This window comes from Xyrauchen texanus, chromosome 2 (assembly GCF_025860055.1).
Source record: "Xyrauchen texanus isolate HMW12.3.18 chromosome 2, RBS_HiC_50CHRs, whole genome shotgun sequence".
NCBI lineage: Eukaryota > Metazoa > Chordata > Actinopteri > Cypriniformes > Catostomidae > Xyrauchen > Xyrauchen texanus.
The window spans coordinates 17,969,840-17,985,628 of record NC_068277.1 but is presented as its reverse complement, the minus strand read 5'-3'; the positions used below and the strand labels follow the sequence as shown (position 1 = coordinate 17,985,628).

Genomic DNA, 15,789 nt, shown 5'->3' with positions numbered 1-15,789 from the left:
TTTTCTTTTGTTTTTCTGTTTCAAAAGTTACTTTTCTTTGCAGTTCTTCCCATAAGGCCTTCTCTTTTCTTTGTATTTGAAACTGGTGTTGAGCGGGTAGAATTCAATGAAGCTGTCATGAGGACATGTGAGGCATCTATTTTTCAAACTAGAGACTCTGATGTACTTATCCTCTTATTTAGTTTGTATGGGGGATAAGGTAAAGGAGGGATAGGGAAGCCACCCAACTGGCCAAAGGACAGTATCTAATGGCGTGGCTGAATGTCCTCCTGCATGTTCTTTCTTATCATGCGCTTTCAATTTGTTATTTATTTTCGGTTAAATAACTATATTATACATTTTATGATCCTTGATTGTTTAATCTGACTCTAATTATAAAAGTTTTTAAGCATATGTTAATGTTCTAATCTTAGTTATTATTAGAAAATTTGATTTAACATTTAATCTTAGTTATTATTAGTAAATTTGATTTTACATTTAATCATCGTATTTAACTCTTTTATATTGTACTCATTCATTCAGATTCCTGTTGCTTGGAGAGTCTCGTGTTGGCCGTGTATGCGGATCTCACGGTCACAAATACGCCAGTATTGGTCATTAAAACTTATTACTAAATACTTGTTAGATGGCTGCTCACGCTTACCCTTTTATCTAAAAGTATTTTGTTTAGTCCCCTTAGATAGTAAACACTTCATTAGAGTAACATTATTTCTACCCAGAGGTCATGACCACCAAATTTATAAAGATAGACCAACAATACTGAAGTTAAAATAGCTTTATATAATCATGCCATCGTTTCCTATGTACACTTAGCTAGAAAATATTACAATAACCAGAGGTTTAGACTTCACCCTATTTAGGCTTGGTTGACAACTTCATGTTGTCCTAAATGGAAATTCCCTAAAAAAGTACACTATAAATAATGGCAATTTGTTAGTCAGAGCTCTAAAGTCTCAGTCGGTATGCCCCATGCTCCACTCAGAACTGCGCTTTAGTCTGCTACTAACCTGGTTATAGATTTGCGGAAACATGAACTTAACGTAATCTATTAAAGACAATAGTTTCAGAGTAAATCAGAATAAACTTAAATGTAACAATTTATCTACCAGGTAAAATAATAAATTCATCAATTCCAATTAGACAATAAGTCAAATTTAGACATTTTATCAAAACACAAGAAATTAAAATGGCAATTACCTGATATAAACTACACACAGTAAACTGTGTGGGATCGTCTGACTACAGAGGACCATGAAAAATGTGTCACGTTTCCTTAAACCAAACCATAAACAAAGGGAATTTTTGGAGTGGTTATGTTTGGAAGTCCTGGCAGGGACATACCTCATTAACATACAGGCAGGGATGGGGACAGACCTCTAAAATTATACAGCATTTCGCAAAGACCTTATAACTTTGTTACCATTAGTTTGATCAAAATGGGAAAGGGAACAATATACCAGTTGCACTGAGACATTTCAAATTATACCAAACATGCCTAGTCACATTGTTTTTATACACCAGACATGATATTTTGTTACATGCAGATCTTGAGTGAGTTTGAAGTGGTTCTGAGCTCAAGGGGAAGGAGGAGTAGAAGGGGGGGCAGATGTTTGTGAGTTCTACGAGAATAGGCCTAAGTTGGCCTGAGGTGAGATAGAGGTCAGATGTGAGATTTGCATTTTATTGTCCTTGCTCAGTAGGATGTGTCGGCTCAGGTGAAAATGTTGTTCTGTGTGAGAGTTTTTATGACTTGGTTCTCGCAGAGTTCTTTGACTTTTACGACATCTTGATGTCAGCCTTACAAGTTGTATGTGGGTCTTACACATCTCTTTCTGTCCTTGTTAGAGCCAGTTGTCCTTTGTCTTTGAAGACTGTGGTGTACACCTTTGTATAAAATCTTCAGTGTTTTGGCATTGTATAGCCTATAATCCTCAAAACAATGATTGATTGACGAGTTTCTAGAGAAAGCTGTTTCTTTGCCATTTTTGGCCTAATATTGACTTTAAGACATGCCAGTCTTTGCATACTGTGGCAACTCAAAAACAAACACAAAGACAAGCTTAATTTAACAAAACAAATAGCTTTCAGCTGTGTTTGATATAATGGCAAGTGATTTTTCTAGTACCAAATTTGCAATTTAGCATAATTACTCAAGGGCAAGGTGTTGGAGTGATGACTGCTGGAAATGGGGCCTATCTAGAGTTTATAAAAAATTACTTTTTTCCAATAGTGATGGTACTGATTTACTGATTTCCTGCATGTTCTTTCTTATCATGCGCTTTCAATTTGTTATTTATTTTCGGTTAAATAACTATATTATACATTTTATGATCCTTGATTGTTTAATCTGACTCTAATTATAAAAGTTTTTAAGCATATGTTAATGTTCTAATCTTAGTTATTATTAGAAAATTTGATTTAACATTTAATCTTAGTTATTATTAGTAAATTTGATTTTACATTTAATCATCGTATTTAACTCTTTTATATTGTACTCATTCATTCAGATTCCTGTTGCTTGGAGAGTCTCGTGTTGGCCGTGTATGCTGATCTCACGGTCACAAATACGCCAGTATTGGTCATTAAAACTTATTACTAAATACTAGTTAGATGGCTGCTCACGCTTACCCTTTTATCTACCCTTACCCTTACATCAGTAATGTCCTGACTATACTATGTGATCAGTTGAATGCCACTTTGGTGAATTAAAGTACCAATTTCCTTCCAAAACATAAAAATCTGTACATTATTCCAAACTTTGGACCGCCAGTGTATTTTCGCTCATGCTGAGGTGGGGATGCCCTGGAATAGTTTGAACAAATTACAGAGAGCTGCGAACTAAATATCCAATAAATGGGCAACAGGTTGTGTGGTCATGTGAGGTTTTGAGATGCGGTATATACTGTTGTTGTATAAATGACTCATTGCCAATTGGAGGTTTTGTTAGTGGCAACAGCAGATTTGACAGAAGGTGTGACCTGGTTTACATACTGCAGCGTGACTCGGCGTGTCATTGAGCCAGGATGGGGGAGTGATGTGTAAGCAGGTGTAGCCATGACAACAACATGGTTATTTAGTTAGGATCCAGATTATGATTATAGATAATACCATTGAGGTGTACGAGTGTGTTTCATTGCTGTAATTTGATTGGTGAATGATTGCTTTGGTCTTGGTAGAATATGTTTTAATTTGATCTCTTTTTGGGGGTGTTTTTTTGTTTTAGTGTCCCAACTGTCCCAGTGAAGAACTTGAATGGATCCAGTCCTGTCCACCCGGCTTTGGCAGGTGAGAATAAACGTACAAACAAGTTATAAATAGTGACCGTGATGATTAAATATAGAAATGTATTTGGAATAATTTTTTCAACCATCAAAATGTAACTTAAAAATAGACAGGGAAAAAACTGTCCCATTGTCTATGTTATGTTTAAATGTAATAATTTAATATGTTTAAATATCTCTTCTCATTTGTCAGGTATCACTGGTATTCTAATGAGCGCCGCTGGACTCCCGGTCTGCTTGACCCGCCCACCCAAACTTGTGCTCCACCCTCCACCTGTCAGCAAGAGTGACATCAAACCTGTGCCCGGCCTCGGCCACTGCTGTCGCAAGACCACAAAGAAGCAGGCTCGCAAAGGTCAGCAGCATAATTTTTTTTAATTTTTACGCTTCTATATTTTAAAAATTTACTCTTGTGTATATACTGATATTTCAAGTTTGCCATTGCCAAAAATTGCCATTTTTTTTATTTCATTAAAAATATTAACACGATGCGTCAGCAACTCCTTTTGTTGATGCCACAAGTGCACAGCATGACGTGGCATCATCACTGGCAAAAGCAGCCTGCGTTATTCCCGTCTTGTATGCCTGCAGTGAGAAGCTTCTCACTTCAGAATCACATTAAAACAGCCTTGCATTGCCATCTTCTGGAGGAGTAGGACACCAGGCTAATGTGAATCTTAAGTCGTAGTGAAACACTGGACACATTTTTCTTCACTCCGGCAGCAAAACTTTTTGGTGCTTTGAAAACATTGGAGGAAAATAGTGTAAAAATTATGTGAAATAACCTAATGATTTGTTATTTTCATATTTCTTTCAAAAAGTGAAGATATGTGGCAAATTGCAGTTTAGTTTGTATGCTTTTCCCCTTTTTAATGTTTTTATTATTATTATTATTATTAGGCACTATAATGATGCACCTATAATTTCTCATTCATTTGACTTGATTGTTTCATTATTATGTCGCAATATTATGCATAGTCCATCAAAAACTGAAATAAGATTTTTTCCAATTTGTCCAACAAACTTTATAATTCCCGGATACGCTGGCCTGCACCAGTTCTTAGCAGAATCTCTTACACACTGAGGAGCCAGACATTATGACCACCTGCCTAATATGCTGTTGGTCCTCCATGTGCCACCAAAACAGCACCGACATGCCGCTACAAGGACTCTACAAGACCTCTGAATGTGTCCTGTGGAATCTGGCACTAAGACATTAGCAGCAGACCCTTCAAGTCATGTAAGTTGTGAGTGGCGCCACCGTGGATCAGATTTATTGGTCCAGCACATCCCACAGATGCTAAATCATATTGAGATTTGGGGAATTTGGAGGCCAGGGAAACACCTTGAACTCTTCATCATGTTCCTCAAACCATTCCCGAGCAATGTGTGCAGTGTGGTAGGTCGTATTATTCTGCTGAAAGAGGCCACTGCCATCAGGGTATACCATTGCCATGAAGTTGTGTGCCTGGTCTGCAATGATGTTTATGTAGGTTGCACGTGTCAAATTGACATCCACATGAATGGCAGCAGAACATTGCATCACACTCCCTCCACCAGCTTGTCATCTTCCCACAGTGCATTCTGGTGCCATCTCTTCCCTAGGTAAATGGCACACACCTACACAGCCATCCACATGGTGTAAAAGAAAATGGCAGTGGTGGCTCAGTGGTTGAGGCTCAGGGTTACTGACCAGAAGGTCAGGGGTTCAAGCCCCAGCACCATCAAGATGCCACTGTTGGGCCCTTGCCAGGGGGGGATTGTCCCTGTAATAAGTGCACTGTAAGTCGCTTTGGATAAAAGCATCTGCCAAATGCATAAATGTAAATGTAAACTCATCGGACCAAGCAACCTTCTTCCACAGCTCCAAGGTCCAGTTCCAACGTTTGCGTGCCCATTGTAAGTGTTTTCGATGGTTGACGGGGTTTATCATGGGCACTCTGACTGGTCTGCAGCTTTGCAGCCCTATACCCAGCAGGGTGCGATGTCTTGTGACACTTTCCTCCAGTAACATATAAAATATTCTGTGATTTGTGCCACAGTATAAGTCCAGACGGTATAGCCTTCGTTGCCTTTGCGCAGTGATGAGCCTTGGGCACCCAACACCCTATCATCGGTTTGTGGTATATCCCCTCCTCGGACCACTGTCTGTACTAGGTACTCGCCAATGCTGACCGGGAGTTCCCCATAAGCCTTGCCGTTTCAGAGATGCTCTGACCCAGTCGTCTGGCCATAAAAATGTGGCCCTTGTCAAAGTCACTCAGGTCTTTACTCCTGCACATTTCTCCTTTATTCAACATGTTGACTACGAGAACTGATTGTTCGCTTACCATCTAATCTTCACAGACCTTGACATTTGACCTTGTTAGGAGATTCTATTCGTCAACATTATTCGCTTCACCTGTTAGAGGTCATAATTGACATCATTGGTGTTTGTGTGTGTGTGTGTGTGTGTGTGTGTGCGTGCGTGTTAACATTCTCACTCACAACCTTGTGGTGAATGCCTTATTTCTCAAATCAATCTTCCATTTAATTAATTTTGTCTTTTTTGAGCAGGTAGAACTTCAGAGGAAGTGGTTAGAAGATATCTCCAGAAGGTCCGCAACCCACCTGAGGAGGTAATATACTTATTATTTTAATTGCATTTATTTGATAAAATTGCCTTTTTAGACATGTTAGAATAATATTCAGCATCTCTAATTCCATTATTTAATGATAACCTGCATGCAATGTGGAGGTATCTTATATCACCCAAAAGAGTTTTTTTTGTGATAGTAACCAACTGACTACATTATCCCGCTTATTACACTTCTATTAGCTAAATAAATAATAAAGGGACATTAAATATTGGGTTAAAGTGATTTTATTACATGAGAAGAAACTGTGGAGTAATACTAGACACGTGAAACTTGTACAGCTATGTTGCCTAAGGAACCGTTCACACAGAACACTTTTTTAAATTTTGTTTACATAAACATGTAAGAAGGAAGTCTTTGACCATTGCACGCGTTCCGCCATTTTTGCAGCATCTTACACATGATTGGCACATATTTTTGAACTGTACCTCAAGACACCTGCATTCTGTTTCATTAATGCAAGAATACGCTTGGTTTGAACAACCACAAGACAATGGTCAATTACACAATTTAGAGGTTATTATACAAAAATATTTGACCACAGAATGCCATGATTGACTGATCAAAATCAAGTATTCAATAGAGCTGTGTAATAAATTACAATAATGGCCAATTATTATTTTATTGCTCAATTATAATCTTTCCTTTCGTAGGATTGTACTATCTGTATGGAGTCTCTCTGTGGCCCCTCTGGCTATAAAGGCCCGGGTGTTGGTGGAATTTCTCGGGCAGAGTCAGTTGGTCGTCTGTCTCAGTGTGGACATCAGTACCACCTGCAATGCCTGGTGGCCATGTACAACAATGGCAACAAGGATGGCAGCCTCCAGTGCCCCACCTGCAAGACAATCTATGGTGTTAAAACAGGAAACCAGCCACCTGGCAAGATGGAGTACCACGTCATTCCTCACTCGCTTCCTGGCCACCCCGACTGCAAAACCATCCGGCTTATCTACAACATCCCCCCTGGCATTCAGGTAAACCTTAACTTACTATAAACATGCGTATAGAACAGTGTTTATAAACGCTGCATTGCCCAGATCATGCATTTATATTTTCCTTCATGACACCTACATCATATATGGCATTGCTGCAGTGTTATATAACTGCATGCATGCATTATATAACCACATTGTTGGTCTTAATGGCTCTCTCTGTATTTGTTTTAGGGTCCTGAGCATCCCAACCCCGGAAAGCCCTTTACAGCACGTGGATTCCCAAGACACTGCTACCTCCCTGACAGTGAGAAAGGCCGCCTAGTGAGTATTCCTACGTTCTAAAACACAATTATCATTTCATTCTCTTACTCCCTTTAAAATGTTATAACTTCTCTCTTAATGTTGCACACAGTAATTTTCTTCATTGCATGCTGTCGTCTTGGACTTATACTGACATCTAGCTGTGTGGATGCAGCATAACACAAGAAGCAAACATTTGAAATTACAATGCAATTGTCAAAAATACCCTTTTTACTTTCAAATACAGGTCATGTAAAACCTGGAATTTAATTAAAAATATATATATTTTTTGTGATTTACAGGCCTGGAAAATTCATGGAAAGTTATATTGTGAATATACTTTTTTTTTATTATTATTATTATCCTCAGGTCTAAAAATTGTTTTATATATATTATTTTATATCTGTGTCCATCTTGTATGATTGGAAAATGGATGAAAAAGTCACAGAAATTAATTGGTCAAAATGTTTGGGAACCCTGCATGTAAAATAACACTTTTATGATGCTACTGGTATGACTTATATCTCATGTGAGTGTACACAGTTTCTTTGTGTAAAACTTGTTTTATAAAGAAAAAGTTACTGAGTGTATCTTTAATTTTATTCATTGAAAAGGTCAACATTTAAAAAAATTTCAATATACGAGAATTCTACTTTCTGCTTGAAAATTCTAGCTCTAGTAGGTTTTTCTGCTTTTATTCAAGACAATTCTCTCTTGATCCTGCTATAATAGGTGCTGAAGCTCTTGCTGGTTGCATGGGACCGCCGGCTGATCTTCTCTGTGGGCACATCCAGCACTACAGGTGAGACGGATACAGTCATTTGGAACGAGGTGCATCACAAGACTGAATTCGGCTCCAACCTGACCGGCCACGGTTACCCCGACTCCGGTCACCTCGACAATGTCTTGGAGGAGTTGAGGGCGCAAGGCATCACAGAGGAAGAGTGTATGAGGGACTGAGGGAGGTGTTCATCCACAATGACTGAATGTTTTGTGTTAGTGTTGCCAAATCTGAATTCAATTCCCAGCTATTGTTTCTCAGAATCCTGAGTCACTTGTAAAATGAAACATTTTGATGTTTAAAGACTTCGAAATGTTGCATTGCTCATTCTTTTTAGTGGTTTCTGCCCTCTTGCTGCTGAAGACAACTGTCAGAAGTAGGATCTAAGCTGCAAGTGCTGTAATAAACACAAAAATATTGCACTGTGTGGAGGTCAGCACCCTTCCCACAAAAAAATAGATTTGGTGCAATTTTGTGGACTGCAGACATAGATGAAATCTGAATGGCTCAGTGTCTGTTCAACCATTTAATGTATTTTCGTTTTGTGAAGGATACGCAAAACAAAGGTACTTCTGTGCATGTAGTTGTATCATTTGGGCGCAGAGAGTTTTATGTCCTTGGTATAACCAAGGTCTCCACTTGTCACTAACATTGAAACTCCAATTGCAGTTTTAGATGATGGAAACGTGAATGTTTACTGCCCCATAGTGGCACTTGTTAACATATACATTCCAGTAATAACCATGGAATTTATTTGATGACATAGTTTTCAAAAATGTCTACAGTATTTACATTAACCACTTATATTTGTACTTATTTTATCGAAACTTGCGTTATTTTATATAGCTGAAATGAGAATCCTATATTGTCATTCATTTTGGGATAGAAACAAATCTTTGTCTCTGTCCAGGACTGATGATAATCCAGTTAAGAGACATTCGACTCCAACTGCTTAGTTCATTAATCAGTATTATAGAAATGTTGAGCCAAAGTGAGACTGTCTGCCAACGGATAAACACACACAAATGATTCCTTTCCATTTTTAGCCTCTCATAGACTTATGTTCTCAAAATTCGAACATATTAACACATTTTATTTGTGATTAGATTTGCTGTCAGAGACAGAACCACATATGGCATCATCAGTTTAGGACAAAAGGAGAATATAAGGTTTAGTATCTCTAGTTGAAGGTGTCAGCCTTTTAAATGGTTAATAAGAGTGACTAACTTACCCTGCTGGGTTTAAAATCTATCTGTTAGAGTGGATAAACTATCTCTGGTTGCCTTTCTGGTCAGTCCTTGGTAGGTCTATAATGGACCTGTTTACAAAGCTATTGACGAGACTACTGCATGTGTGTACATGCAAATGTGTAAGCTTACATTTATAGTTGATGTGCTGTATGTATGTGTTTTATGTACACAATTATTTTTGTTTTCCCTGCATCCAAAAGCATGTTGTGGAAGTAAATAAGTATTTTTTTTTTTTCCTTGTATCATTTTTATAATATTATTTTAATTGATTTAACTTTTTTTTTCTTATAAGCTATTAGTTTATTTTTTTTTTAATTTTTTTTTTCGGCTGTGAAATTTTACTCCCATTTATTGCACTTGTACGGTTTGATTTATTGTCCAGCCAGGTTTATTACGATGGTTGCTATGGAAACAACAGTGAAAATGGCATTTCTGCCAAGAAGAAAACTGTGAAGATAGACAGGGAATGAAGCTAGGAGAACTGATGTTGCTGTATAATATAAAATGTACAAAACAACTCTTGCATATTAAATAGCTACTGAAATACAGAATAAATATTAAAAGTACAGAAAAATACATGCTGGTTTGATTTCTGCATTTCTTTCTCACATCAAAACACCCATATAAAATATTGCCCCTTTTTTCAGATTTGGTCTAAATCAGTTAGCCATTAAATATTTGACACAGTAGGGGGCGTTGTTCAGCTGAAATGAGACCTCGTAATAAAGGATTAACCTGGTCTATGCAAAAGATGCTTTCGATTACCATTGAAAATTATTACAACAGTTTTTAAAAATAAGCAAAAATGCTAAACGATTATGTGCTTTCAATGGAGGTCTATGGTGTAAGCACACAACAATCGTATTTTTTCATTAACCATATTTACTGCGTAATAATACTCAATTATACCTGAATGTATCGACTGTAAAGACGGATAGAATCCATTAAGGGGGAAATACAAGCTGGACTGCTCTCTTTCTCTATGATTAAATTAAAATGTCCATGACACAATTAATAGACCATCTGGCCCTCTCTTTAGATAAGGGTATTTCCTCTACAGGCCAGCCTGCTAATTAATACTCTCTAAGCTCGACATAATACATAACACTGGATCTGAATCTTTTAAAGTGAAAAAATCAAGCAGTATAATCTTACTGAATATCATTCATTTAAATGCTCTGAATTAGGCGACTGAATTATATTATTATGAAGCCAAACTGGCCTAGTCGGTTATGTACACGAATCATTGACAAATAAGGTTGCCCAAGATGATAAAAATAAGAAAAGCTTTTTAAACCCAGTTTTAAAAAAACATGTCAAGTATTTTTAAATGTAATCTTTGTGTCTATTTTGTTTTCAGAAATTAGTCAGGCAGAAGAGAGAGAGAGAGAGAGAGAGCAGTCAGGGGTATGTGTAAATTAGTAATTCAACTGCACCAGTGCATTATTAGCAAACCAGCTCACAGTAGTGATTACTTTCCCCCAAAATGTCATAAATCCTTAATTGAGCGAGTTTGGGTATGAAGGTGAGGGTGGTAACAACTTAGCTGTGGTACATCTTTAGACAGATGGGCCAAAGGACATAATGAGGTTAACACTTAGCCATAAAGACACATCCACCATGTGTCATCTCGGCTGGTAATCCGTCAAAAGGTGCATAAGATAACCCTGCCCCCAAAGCACTACCCCCAATGCCAGGGCCAGGACCCCAATCATTGGTGAATAAAGATGTAATCTAAAACACTTGGGTGGGGTTGGAGATGAGGTCTATGAGGGCAAATGTATTGTTGTAAAAAGCGCTCTGGGCCAAAGAGGCTTGGGCAATTAAGTAAACCAAATCAAGTCCCATTCAGCAACAAGCACAGAAAATGGATATGCACATTTCAAAAAATGTTTTTTTTTTACAAGATTACATGATTGCTTGCTTTTTATTATTATTATTTACAAATTAAGGAATCCAAAAGCAGGAACTATACTCAAGGAGGCCGTAACATGCAAAGTGTCACAATACAAAGTTGAGAATTTAGAAACTGTAAATAATTGTGATTATAGTGCTCACAATTTGTGAAGAGATGTTTAGATGTTTCTTGAAATGACAATAATTTGTGTTCACATTTTGAAATAACTTTTTAGTTTAGATTTAAGGCCTTAAATTATTTTCAAAAGCAAAAGGAAATGTACTTTGTCTGCAACATCAGTCCAGTCCATTGCTATTAAAAGCTTTTAAACCCATAAATGGACTGGCTCGGAGTGAAACCCGTTGCCTAGACAACAGTGCACTTTGCTGCTTTTAGCCTCAGTGTTGTTGTATTTCACATGTAGATTTTTCACCTGCCCGACCCAATTTGTTGGTTTTCAGCTAAAAGCTTTTTGCTGCAGACTGACAGAGACAAAAGAGTAGAGGAGAAGGGAAAGGGGATTGGTTTGAAGAGGAGGGCCTTAGCAGGCAGTTGCCAGGGTAACTTGACATCATGGTGACGAACTTCCATCTTTAAAAGCTTTTAAAGCGATTGCTCCAGCCCTCCAGGATCCATTTTGAGGCCTCTTAACTAAGCATTGGGGGAAGGGTAGCAGAGGCCTCTCTCTTACACACAAGCACATGCTTGAGAAAGCAAAGTAAGCACTGGAAAACAGACTGCACTGAGCAAGAAACAAGCTTAAATCATAAATCTGTGAGAAAGATACAGTTTGTTTATAAAATGGCTTCTGAAGACTTTTATAGTTACACAGTGCCAGGCTCAAATGAGAAGCACAGGAGGGCTCGTAACTGGACGGATTCGGAGATGAAAGCTCTTGTGTATATTTGGGAAGAGTATGTGACAGAGCTAAAGAAGGCAAAACGCAATGCTAAAATCTACGAGACAATGGCTAAGCAACTTTACGACTTAACTGGGGAGCATCGACACAGAGAGGAGATCAAGATGAAAATTACTAACATGACTTTCCAATTCAGGCAAGTATTTATAATAATTATACACTGCAGAGGTGCATCTGTCTGCCTGTGTAAAAGCTACTCTCAAAGACTTTGTAATTATACTTTTCAATGATCTGGTTTTCAGTACTAGGTAAACTTTGCAAATAGCAGGCCTGCTAAATGGCTATGATGTGCTTAAACAAGAAACAATATCAGCAATGGTAAAGCATTTGGAGGACTGGTGCAAATGTGGACTACTGAACTAGATGAACATACAGTACAGTTTTACATTGAAACCCTAACCCTACTTGGAAAAAGAAACAAAACGGTGTGCCAGTGATAAACTCTGTTAACTTTAAGTCTTCACATTGAATTACAATAGCAACAAAGAATGCAAATATGCAACCAAGCACTCCTTTGGAGTAAAAAAAGACTTGAAAAAGCTTGTAAAACAAATCAAATAACGTTCTGGATACATAACCATAAACACAATTGTAATGGTGGGTGAAAGACTTGCACCGCGACAATGCTGTATTGAAGTGACATATTTTACTACAATATGCAATGTACACATACATAGTACACAATGTATACACAGTGCACAATATACTATATAATGTACAATTCTCAAGTACAACTTACTTCAGGATTGCATGCTTTTGCTGTTGTTTGTGTTCTTAAAAACATAGCCATTCAAGTGTTGCATTTTTAGTATTGACTACACCTACACCATAAGTGGTCCTGCAGACATTAGATCAGAAGGTGGAATTATATCAAGCACTGATAAAAAGGGAAAGGAATAGGGCTGGCATTAGACCACTATAGGAGCTTCATTACTTTCATTTTCTTTTGCAGATTTACCGTCAAATTCACTAAACAGTTGCATAATGTTTGTGCTTGGTATTTCAATGTAAACTTGTCTTATTCACAAACCCTTTAAAACCTAGATTAAGCAGGCTCAACCAGTGCTGAAATAGCGCCACATCTTGAGTATGTAAATTAAGTCATTGTCATTCTTTTCTGCACAAACAAGCCTCGTTTTCATTTAAATTAGACTCACTGTAGAAAACCCTTAAATCACAAAACTACATGTTGTTTGTGCAGCTATTGACATCATGCTATTACCATCCAAAGAAAGCAGGTGTAAAAAAAACTAATTAGATTTAAAGAAATGTTTGTGTACATTGATTATGGAAGCAATTTGTGCCAAGCAAATTGCATTCAGCAAAGATTTAGTCAATCGGGCGCTAAATCAGAGCAAACAGAACAAAGTAACAGCATTTTTCTGTGTACAATTAATTCTTAGTGATTTTTAGTATGCTAAATAATAAATGGCAAATTTCACACAATGTCCTAACTAGATGGGACAAGATGCAACACCACAGCATGCAATAAAGAAAATAAATTAAGAAATAAAAAGTGTTTTGTAAGGACATTCTGTCGATTTCTTGGTTTCTGTTTCTGCGGCATCGCGTAATGTAGCCCCGTCCACTGTAAACTCTCATTGGTCCAAAATTCTTGATTTTGGATGAGGGTGTCACACCTACCGATTCTTGTGCTGAAAACTCCCTCTCTTCAGTCTTACACACACAGAAAAGAGGAGGAGTGACAGACATACCACTCCCTCTGACAATCTGAACAATTCCCAATTGGGTCTTCCCACCGATTTGCTCAGCTGTGTTGCGTCCTGTGTGGAAAGAAAGGCTGCTTGTCGCTGGAATCTTATCTTGTCTGGTTAGGTGTCACACCTGTAAGATTTGGTTATTAAGGTTAACCAATCGCCTTGCAATTTCCTAGAACTTTAAACATCTATGCTAGGCAAACAGCCAAATGAGCAATACAATTAGTGCAGCAATGACTGACTCCTAATATTTATAGACTGTTCTTGTAAGGTGTAAATACACCTTTCAGAGAAAATTAAATATGTACTCAATATCACAAATCTTTTAACAACACTTTTTGTAACAGGAAGCTGAAGTACACAGCAAATGGTGGGAATGGTGTACCTGACTGGCCATACTACAAGTCTATTGAGAGGATCTTGTCAAAGATACCAGAGCATACCCAAATGAGTCCACCGAATCTCCCAACGTCTGGCCCCTCAACCTCCCAACTCGAATCTTCTGCACCCCAATCAGCTCCACCAAGTGGATTTCTACCTGAGTATACTGGTTCCTCAGAAGATAGAGACATCAACGATGAGGACGAAGGTCTAACTGAGAACTCTGAAAGTTCTTTTGAGACCAGGTAACATTTGCTCAAGTTCAAATTACATAGACATTTCAGAATCATAGATCTTGGAACAGTAACTGCATGGTTCCACTTCTACAGGTCACAGCCACGCAAGAAGCGACGACTGTCACATGTTTCACTGCGACGAAAGAAGCTGCGTGTCCTTGATGCAATGCTGCAGGAACAACGCAGGATAAGCCGTGCCGTAGAAGAGGCATGTCATGAAGTTCGCCGTGTTATGCATCAGCAAAACTTCCTGCAGGTGCAGAGCCTCCAGCTTCAGGAGCGAATGATGAACCTTCTGGAGAAGATGATCCCAGCTGTTCCTCAGCCTGCCCATTCTTGGCCCAATCCTCCAGCCTCAAAGGGTTTAGGAACACCTACAGATGAGTGATGGGACCACAGATAAGGACTTTTCTTCATAGAGGAAGTGTGGCTATGCTATCCAAGTGTCAAAGCTCTCAAGTATTACATGACCAACTAGTTATACAATAGCTGTACATTTTTAGATCTGTTTGAGCCTGTTAGTAGTATATTAATAAAAAAGATGTTGACTATAGTAGACTACATAAGCAAATATCTAGCATGTGATTTGTTTGTGCCCCAAAGTTGCACAGAGATTATCTTTCTATTATGTGACTACTGTAAGTTCACATAATGTTTTGTTTATAAAGAACTATCTGATTCCTTACATTTCTAAATTAGTGTTAGTTACGTAGAGTCTGGGGAAAATCTTAAAGATGAACATTCATGCTCACAGCGATTTGCAGTGAAAAAGCAGCTAGACCTGTTCGCTCCGGCAGCAACTTGCAGCAACAAAGCAGCAACAAAGCAGCCTGGACTAATTCCTTTTCAGTAAATAGTTGGTGAATATCTGCAAATATTAAACAAATGATACATGGAAAAGCATATTTGAGATTGTATGTTGCCTATATGACAACGGATCGTGTGTGTGTGGACCCACACCCAGCCAGGCGTTTGCTCTCTCTGCACAAATAGTTAGCCATTATAGCAAAAAGCATGCATTTATTGACATTCATCTTTGATATAATGCGTTTATTTTTAATGCCATAAAAACTTCGACAGAGGTCAATATGGAATGACATAGGCGACAACATCATCATAGTGGATTAGGAGATGATGAAAACCAATAAGTTGAACTTTGAAAGGAGCAGCGAGCCCTGTACAATTTGTCATGCAATGTCTACCATGACAGGGTCATCAGAGACAATATTTTAAAGAGCTTAAGAGTTCAGTCCATTATAGCTAGCTGTGGTTTTTAATTCATTCACACACAGCCTTGCTAGGTAGAATTTAACTTTGCTGTTTATTTTCTGGTAATTGCTTATACAGTTGATGATATAAACAGTAGATTATGTCATAACTAGAATAGCACAAAAATGCATTGTAAGCCTAAATACAGCAGCTCGAAGAAACCAATTGCACCAATGGTCTCTGCAA

At 37.9% G+C, this 15,789-nt stretch overlaps 2 protein-coding genes across 2 annotated transcripts in view; both read left to right on the top strand.

Moving 5' to 3' along the window:
• Window positions 1-9,749, top strand: part of LOC127653077 (E3 ubiquitin-protein ligase DTX4-like) — a 32,974-nt gene extending 23,225 nt beyond the window's left edge. The window contains exons 4-9 of the mRNA XM_052139589.1: window positions 3,224-3,285; window positions 3,475-3,636; window positions 5,838-5,899; window positions 6,571-6,891; window positions 7,084-7,173; window positions 7,885-9,749. Of these exons, the coding sequence (XP_051995549.1) occupies window positions 3,224-3,285; window positions 3,475-3,636; window positions 5,838-5,899; window positions 6,571-6,891; window positions 7,084-7,173; window positions 7,885-8,112 (925 nt within the window). The 3' untranslated portion in view covers window positions 8,113-9,749. The remainder of the gene's footprint in view (window positions 1-3,223; window positions 3,286-3,474; window positions 3,637-5,837; window positions 5,900-6,570; window positions 6,892-7,083; window positions 7,174-7,884) is intronic.
• A 2,085-nt stretch (window positions 9,750-11,834) lies between these two features.
• msantd1 (Myb/SANT-like DNA-binding domain containing 1) lies at window positions 11,835-14,722 on the top strand. Its single transcript, XM_052091284.1, has 3 exons — window positions 11,835-12,139; window positions 14,069-14,343; window positions 14,428-14,722. The coding sequence occupies exons 1-3, from the start codon at window positions 11,882-11,884 to the stop codon at window positions 14,720-14,722; spliced, it is 828 nt and encodes a 275-aa protein (XP_051947244.1). The 5' UTR covers window positions 11,835-11,881.
• The last annotated feature ends 1,067 nt before the right edge of the window (window positions 14,723-15,789 follow it).